The sequence below is a fragment of the Sphaerodactylus townsendi genome, linkage group LG17 (assembly GCF_021028975.2).
Source record: "Sphaerodactylus townsendi isolate TG3544 linkage group LG17, MPM_Stown_v2.3, whole genome shotgun sequence".
Lineage (NCBI taxonomy): Eukaryota > Metazoa > Chordata > Lepidosauria > Squamata > Sphaerodactylidae > Sphaerodactylus > Sphaerodactylus townsendi.
Window position 1 is genome coordinate 5,572,975 of NC_059441.1, and position 14,567 is coordinate 5,587,541.

At 48.4% G+C, this 14,567-nt stretch overlaps 2 protein-coding genes across 4 annotated transcripts in view; one reads left to right on the forward strand and one right to left on the reverse strand.

The window, feature by feature from the left end:
- Positions 1 to 14: 14 nt before the first annotated feature.
- On the reverse strand, positions 15 to 3,651 carry CIAO2A (cytosolic iron-sulfur assembly component 2A). The gene is made up of 4 exons (XM_048519626.1): positions 3,455 to 3,651; positions 3,194 to 3,358; positions 2,227 to 2,276; positions 15 to 855 (listed from the first exon to the last, which is right to left on the reverse strand). The coding sequence occupies exons 1-4, from the start codon at positions 3,588 to 3,590 to the stop codon at positions 688 to 690; spliced, it is 519 nt and encodes a 172-aa protein (XP_048375583.1). The 5' UTR covers positions 3,591 to 3,651; the 3' UTR covers positions 15 to 687.
- Positions 3,652 to 3,808: 157 nt separating this feature from the next.
- Positions 3,809 to 14,567, forward strand: part of SPG11 (SPG11 vesicle trafficking associated, spatacsin) — a 52,434-nt gene continuing 41,675 nt past the window's right edge. For all 3 annotated transcript variants that reach the window (XM_048481760.1, XM_048481761.1, XM_048481762.1), the window contains exons 1-9: positions 3,809 to 4,026; positions 4,904 to 5,088; positions 5,966 to 6,196; positions 7,585 to 7,780; positions 9,085 to 9,222; positions 10,427 to 10,875; positions 11,786 to 11,931; positions 13,301 to 13,433; positions 13,788 to 13,943. In XM_048481760.1, the coding sequence (XP_048337717.1) occupies positions 3,845 to 4,026; positions 4,904 to 5,088; positions 5,966 to 6,196; positions 7,585 to 7,780; positions 9,085 to 9,222; positions 10,427 to 10,875; positions 11,786 to 11,931; positions 13,301 to 13,433; positions 13,788 to 13,943 (1,816 nt within the window). In that variant the 5' untranslated portion in view covers positions 3,809 to 3,844. The remainder of the gene's footprint in view (positions 4,027 to 4,903; positions 5,089 to 5,965; positions 6,197 to 7,584; positions 7,781 to 9,084; positions 9,223 to 10,426; positions 10,876 to 11,785; positions 11,932 to 13,300; positions 13,434 to 13,787; positions 13,944 to 14,567) is intronic.

Below are 14,567 nucleotides of genomic sequence, written 5' to 3' on the forward strand. Positions count from 1 at the left end.
CACAGGTTGCAGACCCCTGGCCTAGAAAGTGATGGCAAGTCCACCCACTCAGATCTTGACACACCAGAAGCCCGAGCAAAGCCTTCCAAAGAGATCTCTGCTGCTCCCTGTGTTAAGGTAAAAGCTCAGTTATCTGAATCTCATCAGTATGATCCCTTCTTTCTCAAACTGAGGGCTTGCCAAGGCCGTAGCAAGGTTCAGCTATCTCGCTTCAAAGAAAACTGGGTTTGTATTAAATTTGTCTAAGTTTATGAAAGGCTGCTTGAAGTCAATCCGTGAAGTTCACCCACAGAGGCCTGAACTCTGCGGCAGGGCACAGATGCTCAGGCGAACAGCTTGTCTGATTAGTTAGAATTTAATTAACAGACAGGCTCCTCAGCAATTGGGATAATTTTGCAGTTTTGGGGGTTTGTGTTCCCTTTAAAGTTACATTAAGATAAAAAATAAATCCCCCCCCCCCTCAATTTTAATTTGGGATCCCAGAGCAACTGGATTATTTAAAGTTTTCTTTAAAGGCTAAAATGAGATCCCCCTCCCCATAAAAGAGATTTTTAAATTTATTTGTTCAAAATTCTAAATTTATTTCTAAATTTATTTGTGAGGATGATTTAATTTCACCACGCCAGCCATACCCCATAAGTGGCTGAGGACATGAACATATGAAATCATAAAAAGTGTGTGGACTTATTAAAGCGCAGCCGTGTCTGCCCCAGGTATTTTCCACACTAGCAAAAGCCCAAGTGCAGCATTTGCTGCATGAACATCAAAGGGTCGGACTGTTCCGAAACACAGACTGAAGGAACACTTACTGTCCATCTCAGTGGAATGCATTCCCTCCGATATGTAGATTTCCAGCTAGAGGAGAGACAGTTTGCTTAGAGATGTTTTGACCTTTTAGGACAAGAGTCAAAATATCTGCATAAAACACACATGGCTGTGAACACAGCTACCTTACAACGCGTACACGTTAAATGAGAACAATGTCTTTGGGTCACCTGCTCTAGTAAACCACCTTTGCATCATGACTAGAGTTCTTTATTATTACTGCTTTATTATTTTATTTTGGGGTGGGATAAGCGAAAACTGAGAGGCAGCTGCATCTTGCACTCTCAATGGGCCTACCTAATGAACAGAAACCCCGCCACTCCCCTGCTGATCCGTTCTCGCCTTCCACTGCTTCCTCATTTTGTTTCAGTCTCTCTCAACATCACTTTCCACATGTCAAACTAAACTAAATGCAGGAACACCCAAAATTTCATCATGCTGGAAAGTCTTGCAACAGCTCTCTGCAGACACACCCATGGATGTACATTTGTTCATCTGATCACTAAACATGGCAAGAACCTAATAATTACCAATGAAAGTACTGATCTTCACTACGTTCCCCCATCTCAAGCAGTGCCCTCTAACCCAGGCAAATTACATTCTCAGGATTAGCATGACCAATGGGGGAAATCGCCTTCTCCTCCTGCTTCCACCAACACAACTTCATGGATTGAAGAGACAGGGAGACTGCTGCCCCCTTCCCAACCATGTGGCTATTAAGCCACACGAGTTCCATGAGCCCAAGACTTTCCTTTCCTGGGTCAGATGGAGCTAAAGGAGAAGAGAGGTCAGACATCTACCAGCCACAGGGGGAGGAAAGGATGGATGGTTACCTTCGTTTCAGTCAAGTAGTGAAGGCCAGGTGCCATATCTGACCTTGAGAGTGGATAACATTCCTAAAGCTATGCTTTTGTAGTCTGGGTTGAACGTGGGACCGGGAAGGGGAGAAGCAGGAGCTTGTGGTGCTCAGCAGAGACAATTTAGAATTGGCTTTGAGATTCCAGCCTGAGATACTTATTTATTTATTTGTTTGTTTGTTAATTATATTTGTAGACCGCCTCACCCCCGAAGGGCTCGAGGTGGTACTTGCCAATAAAGACTTTTGAGTCAAGAGTTACAGAGTTGTGCTTCAGATCCTGGGCTTGATAGGAATGTGGTAAACCATATTCCTTCCACTAGCATATGTGGTAAACCATATTCCTTTGGTAAATGTAGTCAACCATATTCCTTCCACTAGTTAGGATAGCAACCCATCCAGATTCCTGTATAAACTTACAACAGCACCCTCAGAGATCGTGAAGCAGCAAAAAGGTAACATCTGAAAGTATCCTACATATTTGTTTCCCAAAACCCACCTCTTGTATATTCCTGGATACAAATGCTAACGTCGGCATAACATACCTTGTGTTTAAAAGGCAAACATCTCTGAAGCTTGATCCGCAAACACAGCCCTGCAGTTGGAGAAAAAGAGTTAAGAGTTTATTTGCTAAATGGTCACAAAGCAAAGTGACAGAGCCAGAGAAATATTGTTTCCAGACATTCTGAAACCGCCGGGAGGGGGAATGGGGTTGAATAGATTTGGAAATGAATGAAGTATATGCAACGCTTTATCAAACCTAAACTCCTTTCTTGCTTTAATAGCACACCCATGCTAAGCAAGAGGGGAAGGTACACACCAAAATGAAAATGAAGAAAACTTGTACCAACAAGCTACAATAATGACTTCAAAAAATTAGTTCTCCCACTGGAGTAGCAATTTACTTTTAAGTAACCAAAATAATTTTATAATTTTACAAACAGTAACCAAATGTTTTGGAAAAATTGTTTACATTCTCCCATTGGAGTAATATATATAAACCTAAGTTAGAACGGCATGGCAACATAATCCCAATATAAATATAACATCTCGAGAGGCATAAGAACAAACCAATTGCAGAGCGTTGTCCTCCCTGATTGTTACCATTATTGTACTTGGAAAAACCCTGACCTGCCTTTAACAGCCGTGAAGTTTAACGAGGCCAGCTGGTTAATCATCTAGAATCTGGCTAGCTGTTATATTTACATTGAGATTACATTGCTGTGCGGTAAATTGCTACTCCAGTGGGAGAACTAATTTTTTGAAGTCATTAATAGAACACCCGGCAGAGCTGACCCTGCAGGCAAAAATGTAAACTTGCGCCGTTTGCCACGTTTCTGGAAAAACGCCTCTGCTTTCCACCCGCAAAACTGCGCAGATGCCCGGGGGCGCCGGAGGCTCCTTGAGTACACGTGTCTCAGTTTTTGCCCAGAGGCTCCTTGAGGACACGCGTCTCAGTTCCCCCCCTTCCTTCCCCCCCCCCCGCCTGCGGGGACGGGCAGCCTCACCCACCGATGAGGGTGGCCAGAGAGCAGTGCGGGACGGTGGGCGTGAAGCGGATGGTGACCAGGAACTCCTCCGGGCGGGTCTCCTGCACGTCCACGCCGCCCTCGCTCACCACGTCCAGCTCCTCCAGGGTGTTCGGCTTCTCCGGGTCGCGGATCGTGCGGATGAGGTCTGCCGTGGGGAGAGGAAGAAGACGCGTGTCAGGCCTCCAGCCGCGCCCACCGGGCAGCAGAGTGACGCGCCCCGCCCACGTGCCCGCGCACTGACCGTAGACCTCCAGCGCCCGCTCCTGCTCCATGGCGCCGCGGCTCTCCCGCCCGGCCGCCGCTGGCTCATGCCCCCGCCGCCGCCCCCACCACGCCCGCCACGCCAGCAGCCCCAGGCCCGGCGCCAGCGACAGCATCGCGCCCCGAGCCCGGCCCGGAAGCAGCCGCCAGCGACGCCGCCATCCACCCCGACCCCCGCCCCGCTCTCAGGCGCCCACTTCCGGCGCCGACAGGAAGGGCGGGCCTCCACGTCACGACGCGCGACGCACGGACCCAACTCCCCCGCCCTGCGACGGGGACTACGTCTCCCGGCGTGCACCGCGCGGCCGCAGCGGGGCCTTCTGGGAGGGGTAGTCCGGAGGCCGGCCGGCCGGCTGGCGGAGGGGAGGCGATGGCCGCGGCGCTGCCTGTGCTGCTGCTGCCCCTCCGCGCGCCGCCCGGACCCCTCGCCCGCGCCAGGCTCAGCCGGCGCCACCAGGCCCTGGCGCTCGACGCCGCCGAGGGCCGGGAGCTGCGCTGGGAAGAAGGAGGCCGCCGCCGCCCCGCCCTCCTCGCCGTCCCCGGCTGCCGAGAGTAAGGGCGGCCACCCCCTCCGCCTGGGACCCCCGGACGCCTCCCGGGACTGCAGGGGGCCCGCGGGCGACAGACAGGCAGAGGGGCCACCGCTCCCCGGTCGGCGGGGCTGCCTCGGGGGTTGGGGGGCGGGGGGCTAGGGCACCGTGCCCCTCTTCCCCAGTCTCCCGTCCCCAAGTCTCCCGGGATATCCCGGTCGGGAGTTGGCAGCCCGCAGTGTCGGGCGGACCTCCAGCCTGCCTGCTGCAGCCTCTCCTGCGGTCGCCGTCGGGGGCGTGTGTGGGGTCGCTGCCCTTCCGCACATGTGGGCCCCCTGGGCCGCTCTGCCCGCTGCTGCTGCTGCTGCTGGCCCCGCGGCACCTGCTCCACCCCCGCCCTGCTCACTTGCTGCTGCTGCTGCCCGTTCTACCTGGGGGCTTGTTTGCCCGTGAACACGACAGGGGCTGCTGCTGGCTGGACTCTCTGTGGCGGGAATGGCCCTGGGGGGCCGCTGGGCGCCTCCCTCCCTCCCCCCCCTCCGGCAGCCGGCCGGACCCCCAGAGCTGGTGGGCAGGGCGGCTTTTGGGGAAACGGCCCTCCGCTGGAAAGAGCACCAGAAGAGGCACCTGGTGGCACCGACCGGGGCAAGATCTTTGCAAACCGCAGCGTGTGGAGCAGTTCAGCAGACCAGCAGGAGCAGAGGTCACAGGTCAAAGCTACCTTCCGCACAGGCAGAATAACATACTTTCAATCCACTTTCAGTGCACTTTGCAGCTGGATTTTACTGTGCGGAATAGCAGAATCCACTTGCAAACAGTTGTGAAAGTGGATTGAAAGTGCACTATTCTGCATGTGCGGAAGGGCTCATAGTCATGTTTTCAAACTCTTGCTTTCGCAGCTTTGTGTGGGAGAATTCGGAAGACCGCGATCCCGTGGCCGACAGCCTGAAGCTGCTGACCCTGAGCCACAGCCGCGAACTTTCTGTGTATGAAGTTTCCCCAAAGGTTCAGAAATGTAAAGCGACGCTGGTGCGTAGCTGCACTGAGGACAGGCTGAAGAGGCTGATCGAACAGAAAAATATTAGTGAGTATAACATTTGTTTGCAACTGGGTGTGCCGGCTTATTGGAGATGAGTGAATCCATTTCACCGACTTGTACCAAGCAGTCTTCTTAGTTGCATCAGCTGCGAGGATGAAATGTAACTTGATTAGGTAGGTATTGCTTGTAAAAGGTGTCTTTGGGCTTTGAAGGGTGTAGTTCTACTTGGGTTTGTACTCCGTGGACTAGTTCAAAAGTGCCTGTGTAACCTCTATCTGTGGGTTCTGTGGGGCAGAACTTGGAATGAGTTTGCAACAACAAATTTTAAAAACAACAAAATGGTTTACTTTCTTAACATATAACATATAACATCAACATTTAACATCACACTTCAAGGTCCTGTTCAGGTTGCATTTCAAGTCCTTCTAGTTACAGTCTTCTGATACTGCCAAGTCCAATTCTTCTTTGCAAGTGGGTTGGCTCCTAAAGACTCCAAGGGTTTGATGAACAGGATTCAACATGACGAAGGTTTCCAGGAGAACTCTCACCCACCACAACCACAAAAAGAAACCCTGAAACAATAAACTCCAACATTTACAACATAGCAAAAATAAACAACTACCTTCCCAGTAGTTCCCAACAACATTGCAGTTACCTTAACAAGGTGTTAAGGGCTTAATAAAATCAATCAAGGTCCCAGCCTGGTAGCCTTGTCTCCTCCAACCTCATGAGTTCTGCATCCTTCTGCTGCTTTGAGTCTCCACCCCTTTCTGGGTCAACCCATTCTGAGCACGGGGGTTACACCTGCACTTGCACAAAGATGGATAAGACCAACTGTTGCTTCTTCTGATGCGTCAGAGAGGGAGTTTTGCCCTACCTTTGCTGCTGCATTTGAGACTGTTCCTTTCTCCCCTTTGTTCAGGTGTGCCACCAATCTCTTCTTTGAAAGTGCTGTCGTTTGAAAATGGCAGAGCTCTGCTCATGCTCAACAGCTCTATTGTTGTGTGCCTTGCTTTTCCGGGAGGACAACAGGAGGCAGAAGAGCTGGAAGACTGTTTTTTCCTTGACCTGTCACCACAAGTTTTGGAAAGGATTGTGGACACTTCCTTTTGCAGAGGTGTTGTTGTCTTGTTAGACGAATCAGGATGGATATGTATCCTTTATGGGGAAAGTGTGCCTTAAATGGAGGGAAAGTAGATCTAAATTTTGCGGAAGATAATGCAATCTACACCATCTTGTATTAAAAAAATTAATGAATAAATGCCAATATCTTTTTAAAAGGCTAAGGCTCATTCCGCACACGCAGAATAATGCACTTTCAAGCTGCTTTCAGGGCTCTTTGAAGCTGTGCGGAATGGCAAAAACAGTTGTGAAAGCAGCTTGAAAGTGCATTATTTTGCGTGTGCGGAATGAGCCTATGTTTGTTCCGCTGTGTTCAGCTAGTGTTGAATATTCAATTAAGAATATGTACAATTAAACTCTGTAGGGTTTGCTTTTAACTAAATGTAGGTAGATTTAATTTCTGTCTCGGCTAGATTTGAGGTAAGTAGTGCTTTAGGGACCAACAAGATATTCAGGGTGCAGAGTTGTTCTAAAGATTTGCAGGTGAAAAAACTGTAGAGATACTAGTATTAAAAGAAAACGAAAAAGCAAATAGCAGATTTAAAAACTGCATAAGGTCAACAGGCCACAACTGCAAAATTAAATAGAAAAAATTCAGTTGACTATAGGTCTTTACCCCCATTCCAGGATTAGGGTGGGAACTTCAAGAAGAAAGATTTCTAACTTCACAGAGACTGACTCTGCCTAGAAGAAGTAGATTATGTATTGTTGAAGGCTTTCACAGCCGGAATCACTAGAATGTTGTGGGCTATTCTGTTTACCCTTTTCCCATAGGGTAAAATGGAGGACAACCTTGCCCATTGGGAATAATGGAGAATAGCCTTTCTCATAGGGTAAAATGGAGGACAAGGAAAAAATACTACTGGAACGTGACCATACAACCTGGAAAACTCACAACATCCTAAAAGCAGATTATTCTGACAGAGCCATAGCATCGTTTGTCTTCACATGGCAAAGACTTGCTGCCCACGGCTCTCTCACAAAGACCAAAAATTTCCAAAGAAACTGTGGTTTCCTTCTGAGTCAATGTGCCCAGAAGAAGAAGAAGAAGAGTTTGGATTTATATCCCCCCTTTCTCTCCTGCAGGAGACTCAAAGGGGCTGACAATCTCCTTGCCCTTCCCCCCTCACAACAAACACCCTGTGAGGTAGGTGGGGCTGAGAGAGCTCTGAGAAGCTGTGACTAGGCCAAGGTCACCCAGCTGGCGTGTGTGGGAGTGCACAGGCTAATCTGAATTCCCCAGAGAAGCCTCCACAGCTCAAGCGGCAAAGCTGGGAATCAAACCCGGTTCCTCCAGATTAGAATGCACGAGCTCTTAACCTCCTACGCCACTGCTGCTCCAGGATGGCAGGTTGTCCTTTGCATGTTGTGCTTCTTTATGGGGCTGGATCAGTGATTTTCTTTGACATTCCTGCAAAGACGTGTTTGACGCAGTCGATGGGACGTATCTCGCCTATGTTGACGTTGCCCTCTATCAAGCAGAGGAGCAAGATGAGAAGAACCCGGCGCTTCTGTCACCACTGGAATCACTAAACCTATCACACGATCTCAGTGTCGCTGTCATCACTAGCTGTTCTGGCTATGCTGCCGCTATTGACCTTGATTTATATTTCAGGTGAGCGTTGTAAATTATACTATCAAGCGCATGTAGATTTTCCGTTTTTGTTTATCACTAGCAAAGTCCTCCTTTGGATCTGCATAGCTAAGAGTGTACTGCAAGAGCCGTAAAAGAAACGTTCTGGGCAGGATCTTTGTGGGAAGAAGGAACTCGCCAGTCATCTCGCTACTCGTCGCTTGCAGAAGACATCGCTGCTGCATCATTCAGCTAGTTTGGCAACTTCCGAGTTAGAGTATTATTAATTTGTCCTAGAGAGTTTTTCTAAACTTTTGCTTCCGTTTGGGAACTTTGTACTGGTCAATAATGGTCTTTGTATCAAGTTAATTTGAGGCATCCGTCAGTTTGTCAGAGATGTGCCTCTTGAGTACTTGGAACTTTAGAAGAAGAAGAAGAGTTTGGATTTATATCCCCCCTTTCTCTCCTGCAAAGAGACTCAAAGGGGCTGACAATCTCCTTGCCCTTCCCCCCACACAACGAACACCCTGTGAGGTGGGTGGGGCTGAGAGAGCTCCGAAAAGCTGTGACTAGCCCAAGGTCACCCCCACAGTGCACAGGCTAATCTGAATTCCCCAGATAAGCCTCCACAGCTCAAGCGGCAGAGCAGGGAATCAAACCCGGTTCCTCCAGATTAGAATGCACTTAACCAGATTAGAGTGCTCTTAACCACTACGCCACTGCTGCACTGCTGCTGGATTTAGCTTTGTTTTTCATTTTTTCTATTGAACAATATCAAAGCTACGTATGGATGATGGTCATGAGACCCATCTGCAGCTTTTTCAATATCAAAGAGATGGAAAGAGAGTAAATGAGACTGGCACTCAAGGGGTGAAATTTGGGGGTTGTTTGTGGATTAGCGCTATGGAAAGAAAGAATGCCTATAGATCCCATACTTTGTTCTGGAGGGGATGATGGTTCATACCAGTGATTCCCAACCAGGGTTCCGTGGTACCCTGGGGTGCCGTGAGCATGTCCCAGGGGTACCATAGCAACACTACCACCCCTCACTTTTGTGGTGTCTCCTGCCGGTGCCAGCAAGGACATGGAGCTGGCCCAGGAGGCAGGGCCTGCCGCAAGGTCAGTAGCCAATTCCCGCAAGAACACCGGTGCTTCCCTTCCTGCCCTGGGAGGAAGCGTGAGGGGTGGCAAGCATGGACACTGGGAGGGGAAGGTGGGGGGATGGGGGGTACCGTGAGATATGAAGAGTGAGGTCAAAGGTACCATGATGTCGAAAAGGTTGGGAAACACTGGTTCATCCAGTATTGGGAGGTAGCTGATGAATGGGGACATCTCTTTTCCAACAGAGAATATCCTGCACATTTACTCTGCAAGAGAAACTTTGACGATCTGTTTGTAGAACAACTGAAGGAGATGGACGAGGAGGACCTCAGAAGCTCAGATTACAGCATGACCCTGGTGAACCGGGCATTTCAGACAGACAGGTACGTTAGCCCATCTGGTGCTGCGTCTCCTAAGGGGTAGGAGGTGGGTTAGTTTGTTCACAAATGGGGGCCATTTTAGTGCTCTGGCCCAAGCTGCTTGTTTTGTTAACAAAATAACTTGAGGGCAAGCTTACCCTTCCAAGCCAAGGCACCAAATACATGCGGATGGATTTCATCAAAGGAACTTCTAGGCGTGGTCTCAGCTTCAGTGCATATGCCATATTCTCCAGGCACCTCTGGAATTCTGCCTCAGCAGGGTGAGGCACTCACAACATGGCTGCCGCAGGAGACAGAGCTAGTCACAGTTGCCTCAGATTACCTGTGGTGACAGCTGTTGCCAAAGCAACATTTTAAGAAATCTACCCAGTCAGTCGAATCTCCAGTAACCAATCAGAAGCCTTGCTGGGGAAAAGCCTCACATGGCTCTGCTCATTTTCTAAAAACAATTGGCACATACCGGCAAAGGGGCTGATGGGTGCTGTGCAGTGGTGGGATCCAAAAATTTTAGTAACAGGTTCCCATGGTGGTGGGATTCAAACAGTGGCGTAGTGACAATGGGGCTGGGCGGGGCATGATGGGGGCGTGGCCAGGCATTCCGGGGGCGGGGCATTAATAATTTCTCTGTTACTGTAAAAAACTCTTACTGTAAAAAAAAAGTTCCTCATTTCCAGCTGGTATCTTTCTGTCCATCATTTAAACTCATTCTAGCAAGTCCTATCGTCTCCTGCCAACAGAAACAACTACTTCTCTAATTGACTGCCTGTCAAATACTTAATACTTTCAAATACTTAATTTTGTTTCTAGAAATCCAAAAAAGGATACTTTCCTTAAACAAGGAACTTTACCATATTTCTAAAACATGTTTTTAAAATAGCCCAACAGGGAGAATTTTCTACCGTTTTCTACCTTCGCTAACCAGCCACATAGGAAACAACAGGACTTTATGATTTTTGGACCTAATGGAATTTCTAACGGAAAAGCAGACCCAATTAGTAACCCCCTCTCAGCACACACAGATAATCAGTAACCCACTCTCGGGAACTGGTGAGAACCTGCTGGATCCCACCTCTGGTGCTGTGTTACCCACGCGACCCCAATTATAGGCAGTTACCATTATATTTGTGTTATGACCCTACGTAGCTTCTCTTAGACATTTCTGGCATCATCGATTGAAATTATGGCATAATTTTTCTCCCTTTCCTAGGTCCTGGAAAGCACACTTAATTTCATTAAATGAAACAGCCAAAAGGGTTTATTCTCCAAATTTGGTAGCTGATGTTCACTTACCTTGGTATCAGTACTGCCTGCATCCAGAGCACCACGACTGTAAGATCCATAAAGCCTCTGATTCTGCCCTTCTTCAAGATGTTACTTATGTCTTTTCAAATGCAAGGAAGAAAGATCATAAAAGCACCAAGGAACGAGAACGGCGGTGGAGGCCGATACATCTGGGGGGGTCAGAAGACTGTGTAAAAATCGAATGTAAATCTGTGACAGGCTTTAGTGCATTATTCGCCGTCTCACACGAGAGCGAAGGACTGACTCTGGTTCTGTGGGATTTGGAGACTCAGGATATCGTGCGTTCTCACATGGGCAAAAATGCCCTCTTTGTGGAATGCGGCCAAGAGGAGCAGTCGTGTCTCATCTTTTCAGGTGAGCATCAGTGGCGGCGACTGAAAGTCAAAGTTTTCCCATCTAGAAGCTGATTTTCAAGTCAGAAGAAGTCTTACAGTGCAGTCCTGAGGAGAGTTACTGCAGCCCAGGAGTCAGCAACCTGTGGCTCTCCAGATGTTCATAGGCTACAATTCCCATCAGCCCCTGCCAGCAGGGCCTGGTGGGAATTGTAGTCCATGAACATCTGGAGAGCCACAGGTTGCAGACCCCTGCTCCAGCCTAAGGCAATTCATTTCAATTGGCTTAGACTGGAGTAACTGTGCATAGGATTGCACTGTTAATTCTAAATGAGGTCACATTTTAGTGCGCCACCAATATATAGGATAGGACAGCCATTCCCAACCAGGGTTCCGTGGTACCCTGGGGTGCCGTGAGCATGTCCCAGGGGTACTGCGGCAACACTACCGCTCCCCTCATTTTTGTGGTGTCTCCCACCGGCGCCAGCAAGGACATGGAGCTGGCCCATGGGGCAGGGCCTGCCGCAAGGTCAGCAGCCCCCCCCCCCCCCCAAGTGCTTCCCTTCACCCTGGGAGGGGAAGGTGGGAGGTGGCGGCAGGGGTACCGTGAGATATGAAGAGTGAGGTCAAGGGTACCCTGACCTCGAAAAGGTTGGGAAACACTGGGATAGGATATATATTTCAGTTAATTTGATTTTTATTATTTTAAATTGTACGTTATATGTTTTCCACATGCAGAATTTATATGTTGTGGGCTGCCCTGAGCCCAGCTTTTCTGGGAAAGGACTTGGTACAAATTAATATAAATAAATAAAGTGCTAGAAAATGATGAGAGGCAGTTGTACTGCTTTCCATAACCGTTAAGGATCATGTGTGTTGACAGTACAAAATAGACAGATGATTCACCTTTCCTTTTTTATTTGAACCTTTAGATCTCGGCCTCTCCTTGGTTCTGTTCGGCTTAACTCAAGAAGAATTCTTGAACAGGCTGATAATTCATGGTCGGGCCGGCACTGTGGATTCTCTTTGCCGTCTCAATGGATGGGGAAGATGTTCTATTCCCATACATGCCTTAGAGGTAAAAAATTGTTGAGTTGTTATACTGTTGATTGTTGAGTTGTTATACTGTTGATTGTTGAATTGTTATACTGTTGTTGAGACCCTGTTCTAGCTCTCTGGAGGGATGGTGCCAAGACAACGTGCCCCTCTGCCACCTAACCCCTGCAAGCAGCTGTTTCAAGATCTGACTCTCCCACCCTCTGAAGGAGGCTACTGGATCTCTGAGGCCTCTGCCTGCATTTATCCTGCTTCCTTTTGTGTTTCCTGTGAACAGGCCAAAGTTCTGTGTATTGTCAAAGGCTTTCATGGCCAGAATGAACTGGATGTTGTGGGTTTTCCAGGCTGTGGTCTGGTCGTTTTTGCTCCTAACACATCTTACCACAATATGCCTCCAAAGATGCCAGCCATAGACGCTGGCGAAACGTTAGGAGCAAAAACTACCAGACCACGGTCGCATGGCCTGAAAAGCTCACAACTGCCAGGCTAAAGTCCCACTTGGTGGGTCAGAAGTAGCAGGAAGCAAAGCAGAAGCTCTCGGGATAGCTGCTTCCGCAGCACTAAGTTGTGTGTGTTTTAATTGCTCTCCATCTCCATCTGGAGGCTGAAACTAAACACAGTTGTGCATTCAGAGCTAACTGTTGGGTCTCGAACCTTGAAGCAATAAACAGACTCTGTGTTGTTGATCAACAGCGTTTATTGATAGGCATCGAAGCACCCAGCTTGGCAAAGCCAGCTTTGGAGAATCTGGCTTTTGCTGTCCCATTTATCCCGATGTTAGTCCCCACTCCCATTTCCCCAAGAAACGTGAGAAATAGTTAGTTTGGAGCTGAGGCGCCCCAAGGTCAGCGACAGAAAGAGATAGAAGGCCACCTGGCATCCTGCCCCCACGAGATCACGGAAACAATCCCGGTTCTCATGAGACCAAAGTGTCAAGGGAAAGCCTAGTTATCCACTCAGTGTGTGAAGCCATAAAGTAAAGATCAAGGAAAGAATGCCCCAGAATGGCCGTGGTAACATATAGCAGGCTGGTTACATAGATCTTGTAGCAATTACACTGAGCTAGGAATCCATCTCAATCACGTAGATACCATCCCCCTGACACTAACAGCAAACTACGGTTAACCTGCCCAGTACAAACTTGGAGTCCCAATTTAGCGCCCACCATCAAGCCACAGTTTGGGCATCCTGCATTCAAGCATTAGAATAATCAGCATGACCTTTCATGAGTCTGATATACATCTGAGGAAGTGAGCCATGACTCATAAAAGCTTTTATTTTGCTGTTTACAAACCCATCTGGGATTATCACAATTAACCAAACCGTGGTTATTATGACATTGCAACGTTTTCATTAGCAGGAGTCCTTTTCAGAGCTGTTCTTTTGTTTAGGCTGGCTTGGAGAACCGGCAGCTAGATACTGTGGATTTTTTTTTAAAGAACAAGGAGAATCTTTTCAGTCTCTCGTCAGCTTGTTCCTTACAAGACCAGACTTCAAAAATCACATCAGATTTTTATTTGAAGAGTAAGTAAAACAACTTGGACATACAAATAGGCATTGATTTTTGATACAAAGTTTTGCGCAGTAGAGTGAGCACGGGAGCGGTTGGCTGTAGGGCCTGACTGCTCAGGAATAGCACTGCCCTGGCGGTGTCAAGGTGAATGTGGGCCCAGAAGTCGCTGAGGATTGACTGGCTAAGAAGAGGTTCCTTGGAGTAGCATCGTACCCCTGATTTTCAAAATGTCTAACAGGGTAAATGGCATATAGTTGAGCACCATAGTGAAAATGGAAGCAAACTCAATTCTATTGTGAAGATATGTTTTGGTCACATGAGGTGGCCTGTCAATCTTTCAGTGTGTTTTATGTCTTCTCTTACAGGTGTTGAAGAACTGAAGCCGGCCTTGGACTTGCTTTGTTTGGCAATCCAAGAAAACGACTTGGAAGCGCAGAGCAAGCACTTCTCGGAGCAGCTGCTGAGCCTCGCCTTGTCTTTCCTTAACAAACATCTCTGCGAGATTTTTGTCCACATAGAAGGTGGGGCTGAGAATAGGCTGTTCATAACGTGGTTAACTCCATGTGCCTGCATTTCAGCTGAACTAACTCCCGTCCTTTGAGGGCCAGCTGCTACCGTGTGGTTCCTCCACCGGAGAATGGTGGCAGCAGTTCCATGAACTCTTTGTAATCGGGACAATCATTTCGCCACTACGGGGTTGAGGGGCAGTGTGCCCAGGGATGAACTTCCAGGCTCAGATGTTTAAAACTGGACTGCAGGCTCCCATGGTGCAGGAGAACATTGGTGCCAGTCCACTACAATATCTAAATAGTCCATTTATATATAGCTAGTCAGAAGGGAGGGCAGAGAACGTAAAGGTTGGTCTAGAGTCAAACATGCTGGGTTTCCAAGGTGGGGGGCAGGCAGGTTAACCTGGGCTCATGGTCCATGGCATGGAAACTTGCAGCAGGGTCTTTCATGGGTTCCAGTATGGTAGTGTTAACGGCATTCTACAGGCATTTCCATCATGTGGCATCTGGGATGGATAGGATAAAGTGAGAACCCTCTGAATAAAGGTAGCCTGTTATAACGGAATTAAAGAGGGTCTGTAGCCTGGGAGTAACAATAGACAATTTACCTTACTATTTTCATTGTTACTCCCAGGC

What these genes read in the sequence shown, in the direction of transcription:
- CIAO2A (XM_048519626.1), bottom strand. Translation starts at nt 3,590, where the DNA reads ATGCTGTCGCTGGCGCCGGGCCTGGGGCTGCTGGCGTGGCGGGCGTGG. An exon ending in GCGGGCGCTGGAGGTCTACG is followed by an intron (nt 3,359 to 3,454) that starts GTCAGTGCGCGG and finishes TCCCCACGGCAG; the next exon opens with ACCTCATCCGCACGATCCGC. An exon ending in CTCTCTGGCCACCCTCATCG is followed by an intron (nt 2,277 to 3,193) that starts GTGGGTGAGGCT and finishes CTCCAACTGCAG; the next exon opens with GGCTGTGTTTGCGGATCAAG.